The sequence below is a fragment of the Indicator indicator genome, chromosome Z (genome assembly GCF_027791375.1).
Source record: "Indicator indicator isolate 239-I01 chromosome Z, UM_Iind_1.1, whole genome shotgun sequence".
In the NCBI taxonomy this organism is placed as follows: Eukaryota; Metazoa; Chordata; class Aves; order Piciformes; family Indicatoridae; genus Indicator; species Indicator indicator.
The window spans coordinates 81582023-81600218 of record NC_072053.1 but is presented as its reverse complement, the minus strand read 5'-3'; the positions used below and the strand labels follow the sequence as shown (position 1 = coordinate 81600218).

The 18196-nt window shown below is 50.4% G+C and overlaps 1 protein-coding gene across 1 annotated transcript in view; it reads right to left on the bottom strand.

The window, feature by feature from the left end:
* Positions 1-1538: 1538 nt before the first annotated feature.
* The window catches only part of ELP1 (elongator acetyltransferase complex subunit 1), a 44704-nt gene continuing 28046 nt past the window's right edge, over positions 1539-18196 (bottom strand). Inside the window, exons 28-36 of the mRNA XM_054398243.1 lie at positions 17139-17200; positions 9117-9179; positions 8938-8998; positions 8027-8140; positions 7226-7337; positions 5249-5376; positions 4714-4868; positions 3017-3095; positions 1539-1669 (exon numbers count right to left, since the gene is read on the bottom strand). Of these exons, the coding sequence (XP_054254218.1) occupies positions 1602-1669; positions 3017-3095; positions 4714-4868; positions 5249-5376; positions 7226-7337; positions 8027-8140; positions 8938-8998; positions 9117-9179; positions 17139-17200 (842 nt within the window). The 3' untranslated portion in view covers positions 1539-1601. The remainder of the gene's footprint in view (positions 1670-3016; positions 3096-4713; positions 4869-5248; positions 5377-7225; positions 7338-8026; positions 8141-8937; positions 8999-9116; positions 9180-17138; positions 17201-18196) is intronic.

Here is an 18196-nt window from a genome sequence, read left to right as displayed (position 1 = left end):
ACTGCAAGCCCACAGGGCCTGATGGGAGTTCTCACACAGAATCAGAGAATCATTAGGGTTGGAAGGGACCTCAAGGATCATCCAGTTCCAACCCCCCCCTGCCACAGGCAGGGACACCTCACACTAGCCTTAAAAACTTCCAGGGATGAGGCTTCCACCACCTCCCTGGGCAACCTCTTCTAGTGTCTCACCACCCTCATGGGGAAGAACTTCTTCCTAACATCCAATCTGAATCTACCCATTTCTAGTTTTGATCCATTCCCCCCAGTCCTATCACTACCTGACACCCTAAAAAGTCCCTTCCCAGCTTTCTTGTAGGCCCCTTTAAGATACTGGAAGGCCACAATAAGGTCTTCTCAGAGTCTTCTCCAGACTGAACAGGCCCAACTCTCTCAGTCTGTCCTCATAGCAGAGCAGCTCCAGCCCTCTGCTCATCCTGGTGGCCCTTCTCTGGACACCTTCCAGCACATCCAGATCCTTCCTGTAATAGGGGCTCCAGAACTTCAGAACAACAATTATCTCCAGCATTATAAAGATGCTAATGCTGTGCAGCAAGGACACAGACTGTTGCTGTGTCATGAGATACCTCCACCAGACAGAGGGTGCCTTGTCTGTGCTGGCATTTTCCCACAGTACCCAACTGACATAGCCTGTATTGAACACAGCAGCTGCCAGGCCAAAATCAACTGAAGGAGAGGGGGGCTGCTACCTCTGAAAGGGTCTCCAGCCTTACCTACAGAGCTTGTTCCCTCCCTCTGCTCCCAGGACTGCTGCTATTACTCCTCCAGTCAGATGGCAGAAGTATTCTGGGGTAAAAACCTAATTCCCAGGTATAAGGTTAGCTCAGTTTCCAGCTGGATCAGTCCTGCAATAGCACACAATATCACTGGGGTGCAAGTGCTGATCTGTCAGTGGCATACAGCAGCATAAGCTGATCGTCTTCAAACTCTGATAATTAAGATGCACTGACACCCCCCAGCTCCAGCTCTCCACCCCACTTTTATTCCTACTTTCCTCTACCCAAGATCTCCCTCCACTTTCAGGACAGTGAGGGCTGTTGGCAGTGCAGGGTTCGCCCTGATGTAACAAAGTGATTCGGATGAAAATCTGCTGCTAGGCTTCATCCAGCTTCAACAGGGAAAAATGCAACTCCTTCTTACTCCAACTACAACAGTTTGCTATTGGCACAGACTCAGTGGTGAGATGTCTCAAACCAGGCTGGACAGCTGAAAACGTGACCTGACATCCTGGGCAGAGGGGGAGTGATGGCAGAGAAAACAGCCTGTCCAGCACTGGTGGGATTGCTTCACCCGGAAGGTAGGGAACAGTGGTGGGAGACACTGGATTCAACCAGCAGTGTTCAGAGCTTCACACCCTGTGGCTCCCCAGCCTCAGAAGCCACCTCTGCACATGGCTGTAGGTGGCTGTCCCCATTGGTGTGATGCCACAGGTCACAGGGACATCACATGGAAGGACCCTTGACTTGCAGAGCCCTGCAAACCACATCAGAAACGTCAGGACAACAACAGCTTCTGCAAAGATGTAATGGAATTATTTGGGAATTCACAGCTCAGAGTCCACTGGGATTCCTTGGCTTTTGGTTACTGGAGAAGATCCAGTTTCCACTGTAGGTTTTTACTGATTTTTGGTGGAATAAGTAATTCTGGATCTGAAAGGCAAACAAGACAAGTGTCAGAACAGAGGGTAACAGCAACACTGTTTCTTCAGGAGATGTTAACAACCAAGTTCACTCTAGAGCCAAGGACACCAAGAAGACTCTTTCCCCTCAGTGACTATCACCAACCTGCACAGAAGGTTGCCCCCAGCAGTAAGTGCCTACAAAAAGAAATCTCTAGGGCAAATCAAGTCCCCTGATCACAAAGTGTTATTGCTCAGTGGCAGAAGGCAGAACTCTGTTCCTTCACTAGTGACAGGACATCACACACAGCAGTAGTTCAGCATGAGAAACAGGCACAAGGTCTTCTCTGGAAGCCAGCCCTGGCAAGTGGCAATAGGCAGGTCACATCCAGAGGTTTATTAGAAGATTTCTCCACGCAATTCCAGGACTAGTAGGGAAGGAGAGTGTAGGACTAATGAGGAAGAGGGAAGATAAAAGTGGGGATAGGACCAACCCTTGCTAGGTCTCCCAGTCCTAATAGCTGCAAGCACTTTGAGATGGCAGAGCACCAAGACAGGCCATAGCCAGAGTCAGAGTTCAGTAGGTAAGTCAGGAGGAGAATGATCTAACACATTTCCAAGAATCAGACTTCCAGTTCCCTCCTGGTTCACACAGGAAGCCAGGAGCACAGTTCGGACAGCAGGTTTAGCCCAGGAGATCAGAACGAGCAAAACCTTACTGAGAAGCTTCCTCACTTAGAATCACAGAATCATTTGGGTTGGAAAAGATTGAGTTCAATCATTCTCTAATTCCACCAAGGCTGGTGCTACACGATGTCCCTCAGCACCACATCTGAATCATTTGCACACTTCCACCACTTCCCTTGGGAGCCTGTGCCAGTCTTTGAGAACCCCTTCAGGGACAAAGTTTCTTCTCATGTCCAACCTAAACCTCCTCTGGGGCAACTTGAGGAGTTTCTTTTGGTTCTATCACCTGATACTACTGAGAAGAGAACAATGCCCAGCTGGCTCCAACCTCCTTTTAGGGTGTTGTAGCGAACAATAAGGTCTCCCTTCAGCCTCCTTTTCTCCAGGATGAACAACCCCAGGTCCCTCAGGTGCTCCTCACCAGACCTGTTCCTCCAGACCCTTAACCAGCTTTACTGCCCTTCTCTGGACCTGCTCCAGCACCTCAGTGTCCTTCTTGGAATCAGGGGCCCAAAACTCAACCCAGGACACTTAGGACAAAGCAGGAGAGCATGCCACAAAGAAAAGCAGCAAACTCCTACACCTGAGTAAATGCTACAACTGTTGGCAGGCAGCAGTGCTGGGAGAGCCTCAAAGCCACTGACCTCACCAACATTTCATGAGCAGAGCTAACCTCAGAGCTTCAACTAACCTTGTACAACAGGAGTCATCATCCTCCGCTGCTGACAGGCGGCCATAATGCTATTTGCAGTTGAGTTGGGCCCCAGGACCTGTATGAAAAAGAAATCCCCGTGTTCCAGCCTGCACAAAGCAAGGCTGAGAGCAAGGACACCTATGAAAACCCTGCTGTTAGTCTCCCAACAGCATAAGCAGCTGCTGGCAGGAGGCTTGACAGTACAAGGTGACCAGGAACATGCCATTGAAGCCCAGTAGTCATAGAATAGCTTAGGTTGGAAGGGACCTTAGAGATCACCTACTCCAACCTCCCTACCATGGATGCCTCTCAACTAGACTTGGCTGCCCAAGGCCTCATCTGACCTGCCCTTGAACACCCCCAGGGAGGAGGCATCCACAACCTCCTTGGGCAGCCTATTCCAGAGTCTCACCACCTGCAGAACTTCTTCCCAAGATCCAGTCTAAACCCGCTCTCCCTCAGCTTCAAACCATTCCCCCTTGTGCTATTGCCAGACACCCTCATGCAAAGTCCCTCTGCAGCCTTCCTGCAGGATCCCTTCAGGTACTAGAATGCAGCTCTCAGGTCTCCCTGGAGTCTTCTGTTCTCTAGGCTGAACAACCCCCAGGCTACCCTCATTGCAGAGGTATTCCAGGCCTCAGATCAGCTTTGTGGCCTCCTCTGGACTCCCTCCAACATCTCTGTGTCCTTCTTGTGCTGGGAACGCCAGAGCTGGAGGCAGTATTGGAGGTGGGATCTCAGCAGAGCAGAGTCAAGGGGCAGAATCCTCTCTCTTGCCCTGATGAGCACACCTCCTCTTGATGCAGCCCAGCATATGGCTGCCTTCTGGGCTGCACAAGGGCACTGCTGGCTCATGGTGAGCTTCTCATCAACCAATACCCCCAAGTCTTTTTTTTCACAGCTAATCTCAACTCCATGTCTCAGAAGAGTTAACACAGTGACAGAAAGGCTTTTGGACAGCTTCTGAGGACACAGAACCCTTATCCCAGCACCTAACTCTTCAGAGCACTGGCTGCTGTGAGTTGGCAGGACTACTTCCTTTACAGTGCCAGCAATATTTAAAGTTCATCTGAGAGTCTCAGCTCCTTGTCACACAGAACAATTTTTGTCTGTCCCTAAGAGTCTTTCTGACCAGTAGTTAAGGGGGAAGATACTGTGCTGTGTTCACCAGGAATGCTCAGAATCTACTCAGTAGAAATAAGGGAACTAAGTGTAGTTCTTGTGATTTCCTTATTCTGCATTAAGCTGAGGCTTAGAAGTCTGACAAAACCTTTCTTTCTCCTGATGATATACTGGTTCAGACTAAACTGACCACTCTGCAAGCTTTTCACTTCACAAGACTATGATGGGACAACCACTACTCTGGTACATAAAAGCTATTCTAACACTTCAAGCATCAGGCCTACAAAAGAAAATGGTGTAACTGAGTTCTACAAAATGCTTAAGATACAGTTAGTATGTCACCACTAGGACAAGGTAACACAAGCCTTCTGAGACCTCATCATGTCCAAGGTGGCATTCAGAGCAAGGGACATAGCAGGCTAATCCTGTGGCACACACCTATTGTGCACTGCCCTGGCAGGTACTGCACAGGATGTCTATTTGACCTCACCAGGGAAGGATTCTGGACTCTGCTGAAGAATGCTAAACACTTGGTATCATGGGTGTGATAGGTATTGCAGATGAGCACAGACCGGGTTGGTGTAGCTCTGTTGCAGGTCTGCAGTCCAGATTTCTGGGATTGAGGTCTCCATCAACTGCAAAATCTCTCCTAGGACTTGATGCAGTGCCCCAGCCTGTTCATCATAACCAAACAGCACAAGCTGCTTCAGAAGGGTGTGTATGTCTCCTGCAGAGGGGAACAGAAGCATGAGCCAAAGCAATTAACACAACTATCTTAAACAAACATCTGTATTTCTCTGCCACCAGAGCCTAGGTTGTGAGGCAGCACATCAGGACTGATTCTGTCCCTACTCAGCCCCTACAGTGCCCAAGTACAGATGTGTCCTGGCACTGACAAGGCCTCCCTTCTCTGCTTCCAAAATTAAAATGTGGAAGGCACACACCTTCCAGGCACAGAGGCAGATGAACTAAACCAAAGGCCCAACACAGATGGTCTTGTTAACCAGGCAGCCTCTCTTCCCAGCACACCCATTAAGAACAAGGGGGCATACTGCCTGTGCTGTCCTCACCAGCTGCTGAGTGCATGAAGATCACCAAGTGTCCTACCTTTCACAGCCTCCACAGCACGAACATTTTCTCCCAAGGCTTCCAGAAGAGCCACATCTTCAAAGGGACTCCCCTCCTTCAAGCTGTATCTCTTGCGCTCAGCCTTGCGCCGGTTCTTGGAGGATCTCCTGAAAAGGAGGAGGCTCAGTGACAATGCTCCCAACAGGTTAAGTCTGAAGGAACATCAGCAGTGCATGAAACTTGTTACTCAAGCCCTTGGTCTTTCCAGTGACAGGGAACTGCACATAAGCTGCAATGTCTTTGTGCCAAATGTCTTCCATGCTGCTCACCCAATAGCCAGCGTGGCCTGGAACAGGAGTCAGCAGCTGGGCTGTTTCTCTACAGAAAGCACTACAGGAAGGCCTGGTTTGTATTCCAGCAAGGGTAGAGCACATCTCTAAGCACAAAGGCAGGCAGGTTCTTTGGCAGTAGTCACCACTGGGCAAAGCTGAGCTGCACTTAGAACAGCCAGAGTCTGTGCTTGCCTGTGCACATTTCCCTTTCTGCAGTCTCTGCAAGCTGGGCACTGATACAGCTCAACTCCTGCCCATCACCACAGGAGAGCAACTCCTGGTTACAGGCCAGTGTGAGTTGCATGGTGTCACCCAGTGGTGGGCACACTGACACACATTCACAGAATGGCAGGGGTTCGAAGGGGCCTCTAAAGTTCCTCAAGTCCATCCCCGCTGCCAGAGCAGGATCACCTAAAGCAGACCACACAGGAACACGTCCAGGCAGGCCCTGCAAGCCTCTACAGACACATACTCCACCACCTCTCTGAGCAGCCTGTTCTAGAGCTCTGTCACCCTCAAAGTAAAGAAGTTCCCTCTCATGTTTAGATGGAAATTCCTATGTTGAGGTTTATGCCCATTACTTCTTGTCCTGGCACTGGTGGCCACTGAGAAGAGTCTGGCCCCATCTTCCTGACATCTACCTCTTAGATATTTGCAATCACTGGAGGAGGCCTCTCAGCCTCCTCCAACCTAAACAGTCCCAGCTCTCTCAGCCTCTCCTCATATGAGAGATATTCCAGTCCCCTATTCATCTTAGTGGCCCTGAGTTGGACTCTCCAGCAATTCTTTGCCCATCTTGAACTGGACACAGTACTCCAGATGTGGCCTCACCGAGGCAGAGTAGAGGGGGAGGAAAACCTCCCTCGACCTGCTGGCCACACTCCTCCTAATATGCACCCCAGGATGCCATTGGTCTTCCTGGCCATGAGGGCACACTGCTGGGCTCAAGGTCAACTGCCTGACTCCCAGGTCCTTTTACTTAGAGCTGCTCTCCAGCCTGTACTGATCCATGGGGTGGTTCTTCCCTAGATGCAGCACTGCACACTTGCCCTCGTTGAATTTCATTAGACTTCTACATGCTGAGTACCTAAGGTTGCATTCTGTTCCTCTTTCTAACTGTGCCACGGAAAGCACCTTAAAAAGTCCACACTTCTCCCACAACTCATGTGTTTTCCCACATTTCCGCTGGGAATTCAGAAGTGGTCCCACCCACAGGCTAACACTGGCCTCTAACACACCTCACCTCACACTGCAGCTCACATGCAAACGCAGCACAGGCGCCCACTGCGGGAAGACCTCGGTATAAGAGGTGGCAGCAGCCCTCCCCCAGCCGGCACAGCACCAAGGACAAAGAGCACAAGCCACGTGCACGTCTGAGGAGCTCTGCCCATGTTCTGTGTTAAACTTCCTACAGACAGCTTATTCTGGCAACCTGCCCAACAACCACAGAACCAGCTCCTGCCCACAGTCTGTGCTCACAGCTCCTCTGATGGGTGGTCAGTTCCTGTCGCACCAGGAGCTTCTGGCATTTTCTGCTCTCTCCCTCTCCCAGTAAGAGTTAAAATAACCAGGAAATTAAAGCAGCTTCAAGGCAGGAGCAGCTGTGAGGAGGAGAAGCATGCCAAGCCTGAGCAAAATGCTGATGTCAAGGCAGTGACTACCTAATTTAGAGGCAGATACCTACGCTGATATTCTTGAATTGCTGTGTGAATATTTGCTGCTCATGTCACTGGCTGTCACAACGCTGCTGGTTTCAGAGAAAAGATCCAGTTCTGGGCAGCTGGGCATTTCACAATCTGCAAAACACATTAAGAACAGTCACAGAATGGAAAAAAGCCACATTCATTCCAAGCTTTCTCTCTGGGTAATCTATGCAGATTACTGGAAAAGCAGCCTGGGGAGAGTCATTCTACCTGCTGGTGTTTAGGAGCCTTTATGGCTGCCAACTCCACTCAGCCAGCACAGGAAAAGAAACAGCAACTGTGAGAAAGCTGCTCCTCTGCCTTGGTGGGGATTACTGTGACATTAAGCAGCACAATCAGAGGGGTAACAATTTCAGTGCAGCAGAATCTGGACCAGGACAAAGCGTTCTGCCTTCAGAAATTTCCCCTCAGCCTGTGTGAGCTGGCAGGTGAATATGCCTAGAAGAGAGCTGGCACAAAAGACATGCTGAGCACTGTCTGACCCAACCAAGGTGGCACTGTGGAGACAATGCTGTGTCATCCTGAAGAGCTTTCAGGAGCATTTTGATCCCATGAAAGCTGTGACGCAGACAGCACTGAAAATAAAGCTGCCTTCAGAGAATGAGCAAGGGCAAACAATCACAGCCCAAGTATGGTGTGAGGAGGGGGTGAGAAGAATCTTTTGTAGATACCACTGGAGCTAGAGGAGAGCAACAGCTGCAACAGGGCAGAAGGATGCCACAAAGAAAAAGATGATCATAGTTATTTATGTAGGAGGAAGCCATGGGGATTTTAATACCAACCCAGCAGGCTCTCAGAAGCCTTCTCCTTCAGCTCTCTGACCACCAGCAGGCGACTCTTATGGCGGAGAAATGCTGTCTTCTGGGAATCCAGGAAGATCAGCTGACTCTTCTGAGCTGCTCCATCAGAAAATCACAGCATGAACACTTGTGCCAGAGAACCAGAAAAGCAGACCCTTTACACAGCAAGTCTGAAGGAGCACAGCTCTTCGGCAAGCTCAGAAGTCAAACGCCAAGCACACAAAAGCATTCGAGCGGAAGGAAATTCAAAGCTTGCAATATAGGAGCCCACCCAACAAGATGCACCTGGACATGGAGTGAATTAACCTGCTAAAGAAGCACTTTCTAGAACAAGAGTCTGTTCCTGATACAGGAAGAGCAGAAAGCTCTGTGGCCAAATCCATTTATATGAATGAGGTTTGAATTAAAGTAAAAATATCCCTCAACTCATCCAGCCTACTGCCCATCACATGCAAAGGAGAAACAACCCACAGCAACCATCCACCCCTCCTGGATGGAAGACAGAACACAGCTGTCAAATCAGATCTTTCCCAAACTACTCATGAAAGCTTGTAGGACAGGCTGGCAGTTTCTAACTCATAGCAATGCTGCCACATGTGCATGGCCTGCTTGTTCATGGACAGACACAGACCTCTCTGCAGCTCGTGCCTGTGAGGTCTGGAAAAGATCAGAAGGAGCTCTGCTAAGCTGCAATGAGCCCATGGCACTGCAGGGCTTCAAGTGGCACTGAGTGGAGCCAAATGCAGCTAACTGGGCAGCAGCACTTCGGCAGAATCAAAGCATCCTTCCACACAGCCTCTAGCAGTTGAGAGCTGTGACTTCCCACAGACCCAGTGAAGACCTTCTTCAGCATCTATGGCACAGATAATTCTCAGATTCTTGCATAGATATACCTTCTAGAATAGCAGGTTTGAAGTTGGTTTCCAAGATATCCAGTCTGTCATACTTGTGAATCTGGACCAGGGAGAGGAAACAAGGTATTAAGGATCTAACCCAGATTCCATCCCTCTGTTCTTGCACTCTAAGACTTAAAGTATTTCCACTCTGGCTCTTGTGCTCTGAAATGTCTTACCAGTCTTAAAGCCTCTTCCCAGGCAGCCCCTTCTAAGAGCAGGAGAACAGCCTCTTCATAGTTCTAGAAGGGAAGAGCAACCATGCACTGTTACTGATGCCAATAGCACACACTGAGGTAGCATCTATTCAGGTGCACATTTCTGTACAGTAGTATCAGTCAGGACAGGAAAACACTCCTCTGCAGGGTACTTTGAGGTGCTGACATAAAAAAACCCCTATAAACTATGTTACTTCTCCCATGCTGAGGGGAAATCCCTCTCAAATTCTTCCTTATTCCAGCCCTCATGCTTCAGCTCTCTGAGACAAAAAACTTGTCATACCAAAGAGGAGGCAGCTTCATGAGAAAAACTCAGGGACACAGCATTCATCCTCATCCTGCTCACTGCATCACCTAGGGACTGCTCTTCAGGGACACAGCATTCATCCTCATCCTGCTCACTGCATCACCTAGGCAATGCTCTTCAGGGACACAGCATTCATCCTCATCCTGCTCACTGCATCACCTAGGACCTGCTCTTCAGGGACACAGCATTCATCCTCATCCTGCTCACTGCATCACCTAGGGACTGCTCTTCATGGACACAGCATTCATCCTCACCCTGCTCACTGCATCATCTAGGATCTGCTCTTCAGGGACACAGCATTCATCCTCATCCTGCTCACTGCATCACCTAGGACCTGCTCTTCAGGGACACAGCATTCATCCTCACCCTGCTCACTGCATCATCTAGGACCTGCTCTTCAGGGACACAGCATTCATCCTCACCCTGCTCACTGCATCATCTAGGACCTGCTCTTCAGGGACACAGCATTCATCCTCACCCTGCTCACTGCATCACCTAGGGACTGCTCTTCATGGACACAGCATTCATCCTCATCCTGCTCACTGCATCACCTAGGACCTGCTCTTCAGGGACACAGCATTCATCCTCATCCTGCTCACTGCATCATCTAGGGACTGCTCTTGAGGGACACAGCATTCATCCTCACCCTGCTCACTGCATCACCTAGGGACTGCTCTTCAGGGACACAGCATTCATCCTCATCCTGCTCACTGCATCACCTAGGCACTGCTCTTCAGGGACACAGCATTCATCCTCATCCTGCTCACTGCATCATCTAGGGACTGCTCTTGAGGGACACAGCATTCATCCTCACCCTGCTCACTGCATCACCTAGGACTTGCTCTTCATGGACACAGCATTCATCCTCATCCTGCTCACTGCATCATATAGGACCTGCTCTTCAGGGACACAGCATTCATCCTCATCCTGCTCACTGCATCATCTAGGGACTGCTCTTCATGGACACAGCATTCATCCTCACCCTGCTCACTGCATCACCTAGGGACTGCTCTTCATGGACACAGCATTCATCCTCATCCTGCTCACTGCATCACCTAGGGACTGCTCTTCTTGGACACAGCATTCATCCTCATCCTGCTCACTGCATCATCTAGGGACTGCTCTTCATGGACACAGCATTCATCCTCACCCTGCTCACTGCATCACCTAGGACCTGCTCTTCATGGACACAGCATTCATCCTCATCCTGCTCACTGCATCACCTAGGGACTGCTCTTCTTGGACACAGCATTCATCCTCACCCTGCTCACTGCATCACCTAGGACCTGCTCTTCATGGACACAGCATTCATCCTCACCCTGCTCACTGCATCACCTAGGACCTGCTCTTCTTGGACACAGCATTCATCCTCATCCTGCTCACTGCATCATCTAGGACCTGCTCTTCATGGACACAGCATTCATCCTCATCCTGCTCACTGCATCATCTAGGACCTGCTCTTCATGGACACAGCATTCATCCTCATCCTGCTCACTGCATCATCTAGGACCTGCTCTTCATGGACACAGCATTCATCCTCATCCTGCTCACTGCATCACCTAGGCACTGCTCTTCAGGGACACAGCATTCATCCTCATCCTGCTCACTGCATCACCTAGGATCTGCTCTTCAGGGACACAGCATTCATCCTCATCCTGCTCACTGCATCATCTAGGGACTGTTCTTCAGGGACACAGCATTCATCCTCATCCTGCTCACTGCATCACCTAGGATCTGCTCTTCAGGGACACAGCATTCATCCTCATCCTGCTCACTGCATCATCTAGGCACTGCTCTTCAGGGACACAGCATTCATCCTCATCCTGCTCACTGCATCACCTAGGATCTGCTCTTCAGGGACACAGCATTCATCCTCATCCTGCTCACTGCATCATCTAGGGACTGCTCTTCATGGACACAGCATTCATCCTCACCCTGCTCACTGCATCACCTAGGGACTGCTCTTCATGGACACAGCATTCATCCTCATCCTGCTCACTGCATCACCTAGGGACTGCTCTTCAGGGACACAGCATTCATCCTCATCCTGCTCACTGCATCATCTAGGATCTGCTCTTCAGGGACACAGCATTCATCCTCATCCTGCTCACTGCATCATCTAGGGACTGCTCTTCAGGGACACAGCATTCATCCTCACCCTGCTCACTGCATCATCTAGGACCTGCTCTTCATGGACACAGCATTCATCCTCATCCTGCTCACTGCATCACCTAGGGACTGCTCTTCATGGACACAGCATTCATCCTCATCCTGCTCACTGCATCACCTAGGGACTGCTCTTCATGGACACAGCATTCATCCTCATCCTGCTCACTGCATCACCTAGGGACTGCTCTTCAGGGACACAGCATTCATCCTCATCCTGCTCACTGCATCATCTAGGGACTGCTCTTCAGGGACACAGCATTCATCCTCATCCTGCTCACTGCATCACCTAGGGACTGCTCTTCATGGACACAGCATTCATCCTCATCCTGCTCACTGCATCACCTAGGGACTGCTCTTCTTGGACACAGCATTCATCTTCACCCTGCTCACTGCATCACCTAGGGACTGCTCTTCATGGACACAGCATTCATCCTCATCCTGCTCACTGCATCACCTAGGGACTGCTCTTCTTGGACACAGCATTCATCCTCATCCTGCTCACTGCATCACCTAGGGACTGCTCTTCTTGGACACAGCATTAATCCTCACCCTGCTCACTGCATCACCTAGGGACTGCTCTTCATGGACACAGCATTCATCCTCACCCTGCTCACTGCATCACCTAGGGACTGCTCTTCATGGACACAGCATTCATCCTCATCCTGCTCACTGCATCACCTAGGACCTGCTCTTCAGGGACACAGCATTCATCCTCATCCTGCTCACTGCATCACCTAGGGACTGCTCTTCATGGACACAGCATTCATCCTCATCCTGCTCACTGCATCACCTAGGGACTGCTCTTCATGGACACAGCATTCATCCTCATCCTGCTCACTGCATCACCTAGGGACTGCTCTTCATGGACACAGCATTCATCCTCACCCTGCTCACTGCATCACCTAGGACCTGCTCTTCATGGACACAGCATTCATCCTCATCCTGCTCACTGCATCACCTAGGGACTGCTCTTCATGGACACAGCATTCATCCTCATCCTGCTCACTGCATCACCTAGGCAATGCTGTTCAGGGACACAGCATTCATCCTCACCCTGCTCACTGCATCACCTAGGACCTGCTCTTCATGGACACAGCATTCATCCTCACCCTGCTCATTGCATCACCTAGGACCTGCTCTTCATGGACACAGCATTCATCCTCACCCTGCTCACTGCATCATCTAGGACCTGCTCTTCAGGGACACAGCATTCATCTTCACCCCAATCACTGCATCACCTAGGACCTGCTCTTGATGGACACAGCATTCATCCTCACCCTGCTCACTGCATCATCTAGGGACTGCTCTTCATGGACACAGCATTCATCTTCACCCTGCTCACTGCATCACCTAGGGACTGCTCTTCATGGACACAGCATTCATCCTCATCCTGCTCACTGCATCACCTAGGACCTGCTCTTCATGGACACAGCATTCATCCTCACCCTGCTCACTGCATCATCTAGGACCTGCTCTTCATGGACACAGCATTCATCCTCATCCTGCTCACTGCATCACCTAGGACCTGCTCTTGATGGACACAGCATTCATCCTCATCCTGCTCACTGCATCACCTAGGGACTGCTCTTCATGGACACAGCATTCATCCTCATCCTGCTCACTGCATCACCTAGGACCTGCTCTTCATGGACACAGCATTCATCCTCACCCTGCTCACTGCATCACCTAGGGACTGCTCTTCATGGACACAGCATTCATCCTCACCCTGCTCACTGCATCACCTAGGGACTGCTCTTCATGGACACAGCATTCATCCTCACCCTGCTCACTGCATCATCTAGGGACTGCTCTTCATGGACACAGCATTCATCCTCATCCTGCTCACTGCATCACCTAGGGACTGCTCTTCATGGACACAGCATTCATCCTCACCCTGCTCACTGCATCACCTAGGGACTGCTCTTCATGGACACAGCATTCATCCTCATCCTGCTCACTGCATCACCTAGGGACTGCTCTTCATGGACACAGCATTCATCCTCATCCTGCTCACTGCATCACCTAGGGACTGCTCTTCAGGGACACAGCATTCATCCTCACCCTGCTCACTGCATCACCTAGGGACTGCTCTTCAGGGACACAGCATTCATCCTCACCCTGCTCACTGCATCACCTAGGGACTGCTCTTCATGGACACAGCATTCATCTTCACCCCAATCACTGCATCACCTAGGGACTGCTCTTCATGGACACAGCATTCATCCTCATCCTGCTCACTGCATCACCTAGGACCTGCTCTTCATGGACACAGCATTCATCTTCACCCTGCTCACTGCATCACCTAGGGACTGCTCTTCATGGACACAGCATTCATCTTCACCCTGCTCACTGCATCACCTAGGGACTGCTCTTCATGGACACAGCATTCATCTTCACCCTGCTCACTGCATCACCTAGGGACTGCTCTTCATGGACACAGCATTCATCCTCATCCTGCTCACTGCATCACCTAGGACCTGCTCTTCAGGGACACAGCATTCATCCTCACCCTGCTCACTGCATCATCTAGGACCTGCTCTTCAGGGACACAGCATTCATCTTCACCCCAATCACTGCATCACCTAGGACCTGCTCTTGATGGACACAGCATTCATCCTCACCCTGCTCACTGCATCACCTAGGACCTGCTCTTCATGGACACAGCATTCATCCTCACCCTGCTCACTGCATCACCTAGGGACTGCTCTTCATGGACACAGCATTCATCTTCACCCTGCTCACTGCATCACCTAGGGACTGCTCTTCATGGACACAGCATTCATCCTCATCCTGCTCACTGCATCACCTAGGGACTGCTCTTCATGGACACAGCATTCATCCTCATCCTGCTCACTGCATCACCTAGGACCTGCTCTTCATGGACACAGCATTCATCCTCATCCTGCTCACTGCATCATCTAGGACCTGCTCTTCATGGACACAGCATTCATCCTCATCCTGCTCACTGCATCACCTAGGATCTGCTCTTCATGGACACAGCATTCATCCTCACCCTGCTCACTGCATCACCTAGGGACTGCTCTTCATGGACACAGCATTCATCCTCATCCTGCTCACTGCATCACCTAGGGACTGCTCTTCATGGACACAGCATTCATCTTCACCCCAATCACTGCATCACCTAGGACCTGCTCTTGATGGACACAGCATTCATCCTCACCCTGCTCACTGCATCACCTAGGACCTGCTCTTCATGGACACAGCATTCATCTTCACCCCAATCACTGCATCACCTAGGACCTGCTCTTGATGGACACAGCATTCATCCTCACCCTGCTCACTGCATCACCTAGGGACTGCTCTTCATGGACACAGCATTCATCCTCATCCTGCTCACTGCATCACCTAGGATCTGCTCTTCATGGACACAGCATTCATCCTCACCCTGCTCACTGCATCACCTAGGACCTGCTCTTCAGGGACACAGCATTCATCTTCACCCCAATCACTGCATCATCTAGGACCTGCTCTTGATGGACACAGCATTCATCCTCACCCTGCTCACTGCATCATCTAGGGACTGCTCTTCATGGACACAGCATTCATCCTCATCCTGCTCACTGCATCACCTAGGATCTGCTCTTGATGGACACAGCATTCATCCTCACCCTGCTCACTGCATCACCTAGGGACTGCTCTTCAGGGACACAGCATTCATCCTCACCCTGCTCACTGCTTCATCTAGGACCTGCTCTTCATGGACACAGCATTCATCCTCACCCTGCTCACTGCATCACCTAGGGACTGCTCTTCATGGACACAGCATTCATCCTCACCCTGCTCACTGCATCATCTAGGACCTGCTCTTCATGGACACAGCATTCATCCTCATCCTGCTCACTGCATCACCTAGGGACTGCTCTTCATGGACACAGCATTCATCCTCATCCTGCTCACTGCATCACCTAGGGACTGCTCTTCATGGACACAGCATTCATCCTCATCCTGCTCACTGCATCACCTAGGGACTGCTCTTCATGGACACAGCATTCATCCTCACCCTGCTCACTGCATCACCTAGGGACTGCTCTTCATGGACACAGCATTCATCCTCACCCTGCTCACTGCATCACCTAGGGACTGCTCTTCATGGACACAGCATTCATCCTCATCCTGCTCACTGCATCATCTAGGACCTGCTCTTCATGGACACAGCATTCATCCTCACCCTGCTCACTGCATCACCTAGGGACTGCTCTTCAGGGACACAGCATTCATCCTCATCCTGCTCATTGCATCATCTAGGGACTGCTCTTCATGGACACAGCATTCATCCTCACCCTGCTCACTGCATCACCTAGGGACTGCTCTTCATGGACATAGCATTCATCCTCATCCTGCTCACTGCATCATCTAGGACCTGCTCTTGATGGACACAGCATTCATCCTCACCCTGCTCACTGCAGCATCTAGGACCTGCTCTTCATGGACACAGCATTCATCCTCATCCTGCTCACTGCAGCATCTAGGACCTGCTCTTCATGGACACAGCATTCATCCTCATCCTGCTCACTGCATCACCTAGGATCTGCTCTTCATGGACACAGCATTCATCCTCATCCTGCTCACTGCATCACCTAGGATCTGCTCTTCATGGACACAGCATTCATCCTCACCCTGCTCACTGCATCACCTAGGATCTGCTCTTCATGGACACAGCATTCATCCTCATCCTGCTCACTGCATCATCTAGGGACTGCTCTTCAGGGACACAGCATTCATCCTCACCCTGCTCACTGCATCATCTAGGACCTGCTCTTCAGGGACACAGCATTCATCCTCACCCTGCTCACTGCATCACCTAGGGACTGCTCTTCAGGGACACAGCATTCATCCTCACCCTGCTCACTGCATCACCTAGGGACTGCTCTTCAGGGACACAGCATTCATCCTCACCCTGCTCACTGCATCATCTAGGACCTGCTCTTCATGGACACAGCATTCATCCTCACCCTGCTCACTGCATCATCTAGGACCTGCTCTTGAGGGACACAGCATTCATCCTCATCCTGCTCACTGCATCACCTAGGATCTGCTCTTCATGGATACAGCATTCATCCTCATCCTGCTCACTGCATCACCTAGGACCTGCTCTTCATGGACACAGCATTCATCCTCATCCTGCTCACTGCATCACCTAGGATCTGCTCTTCATGGACACAGCATTCATCCTCATCCTGCTCACTGCATCACCTAGGATCTGCTCTTCATGGACACAGCATTCATCCTCATCCTGCTCACTGCATCACCTAGGACCTGCTCTTCATGGACACAGCATTCATCCTCATCCTGCTCACTGCATCACCTAGGATCTGCTCTTCATGGACACATCTGCACAACCTGAACCTGCTCTGCCCTCCCCAAGAGCCCATGACATAGAGAGTTTTGCTGTCAGCACACACAAAGTCACATATGTCCCAGGAGAAAACACAAGGCCTGTGACAGAGGACATTACTGGGGCACAGAGTGGAGGGTGATTCCATTACCTGAGCATACTGCTCCATGAGAATGGCTGCCTCTGCATGCTTTCTCTGTTCAATCAGTTTTCCTACAAGAAAAGGTGGAGTTCAGCTCTTCAGAAGCAGCTTGGATTTTGTGTCATAAATCTACAAAGTAGAGGAAGATCCCACTTCCTATCTGTGCACACAGTGACTCGATCTGCCTGTTGAAAAGAAGGGCTGCCTAGTGCCAAGATATCACTCACTTGACACATTATCAGCCAGCTGCTTGTGAAATTGCTGGTGCACATCCCTCTAGGCCAGATGGAGAACATTAACCCCCCCAAGTCTGAGACAGAAATAGTGATGAGCCTCTTAAATGGAGTGGGCCAGGATATAAAAGGGAATTCTCTCATAAAAGCTTCAGTGTATCACAGCCTAGCTATCTGCAGGGAGCAGTTTGCCACCTGCTCCTTGTAGCATGGCCAACAACCATCAAGCTTGTGGGACTCAGGGCTTCAGAATGAACTTTGGCACTGGTCAGTATGCAAGGATGCAATATGAGAGAGCAAGTGATACAATGCTAGGGAAAAAAACCCAGATGAAATTACCTAAGTGAAACAATCTCATTCAGGACACCCTGTGACTGGAAACAAGCAGAAATGTGTCTGCTCATTTTGCTAAATCATGGTTGTGACTTCAGAGGAGCACCAGAAAAAGTATTAAAGGCAAGACACAGATCATCAAATCTCATCAAGTGACAGAAAAAGAAAACACTGACATCCAGCTTCTGGAAGAAGTCACATTCCCACTGCATAAGTGGGGTCTTCATCAATGTTCCTCTGGGTAAGGAAGGAGTCAGGATGCTGCTGCATTTCTACTGCTGAAACACACACCAGGTCCACAACACAACCCATGTATGCAGTCTAGCAGTGTCCTGATGACCACAAATTCTGACAGCTGCTACCTTCTCCTCCTGCAGTAGGACAGCACATAGCTTTACATGTACCAGTTGGCCTAGCTGCTAGCAGGCTTTGAGGAGAAGACATGGAGATGAAGCTGTGAATGATCCAATAGGTCTGTAATTAGGGACAGTACTTATGTCA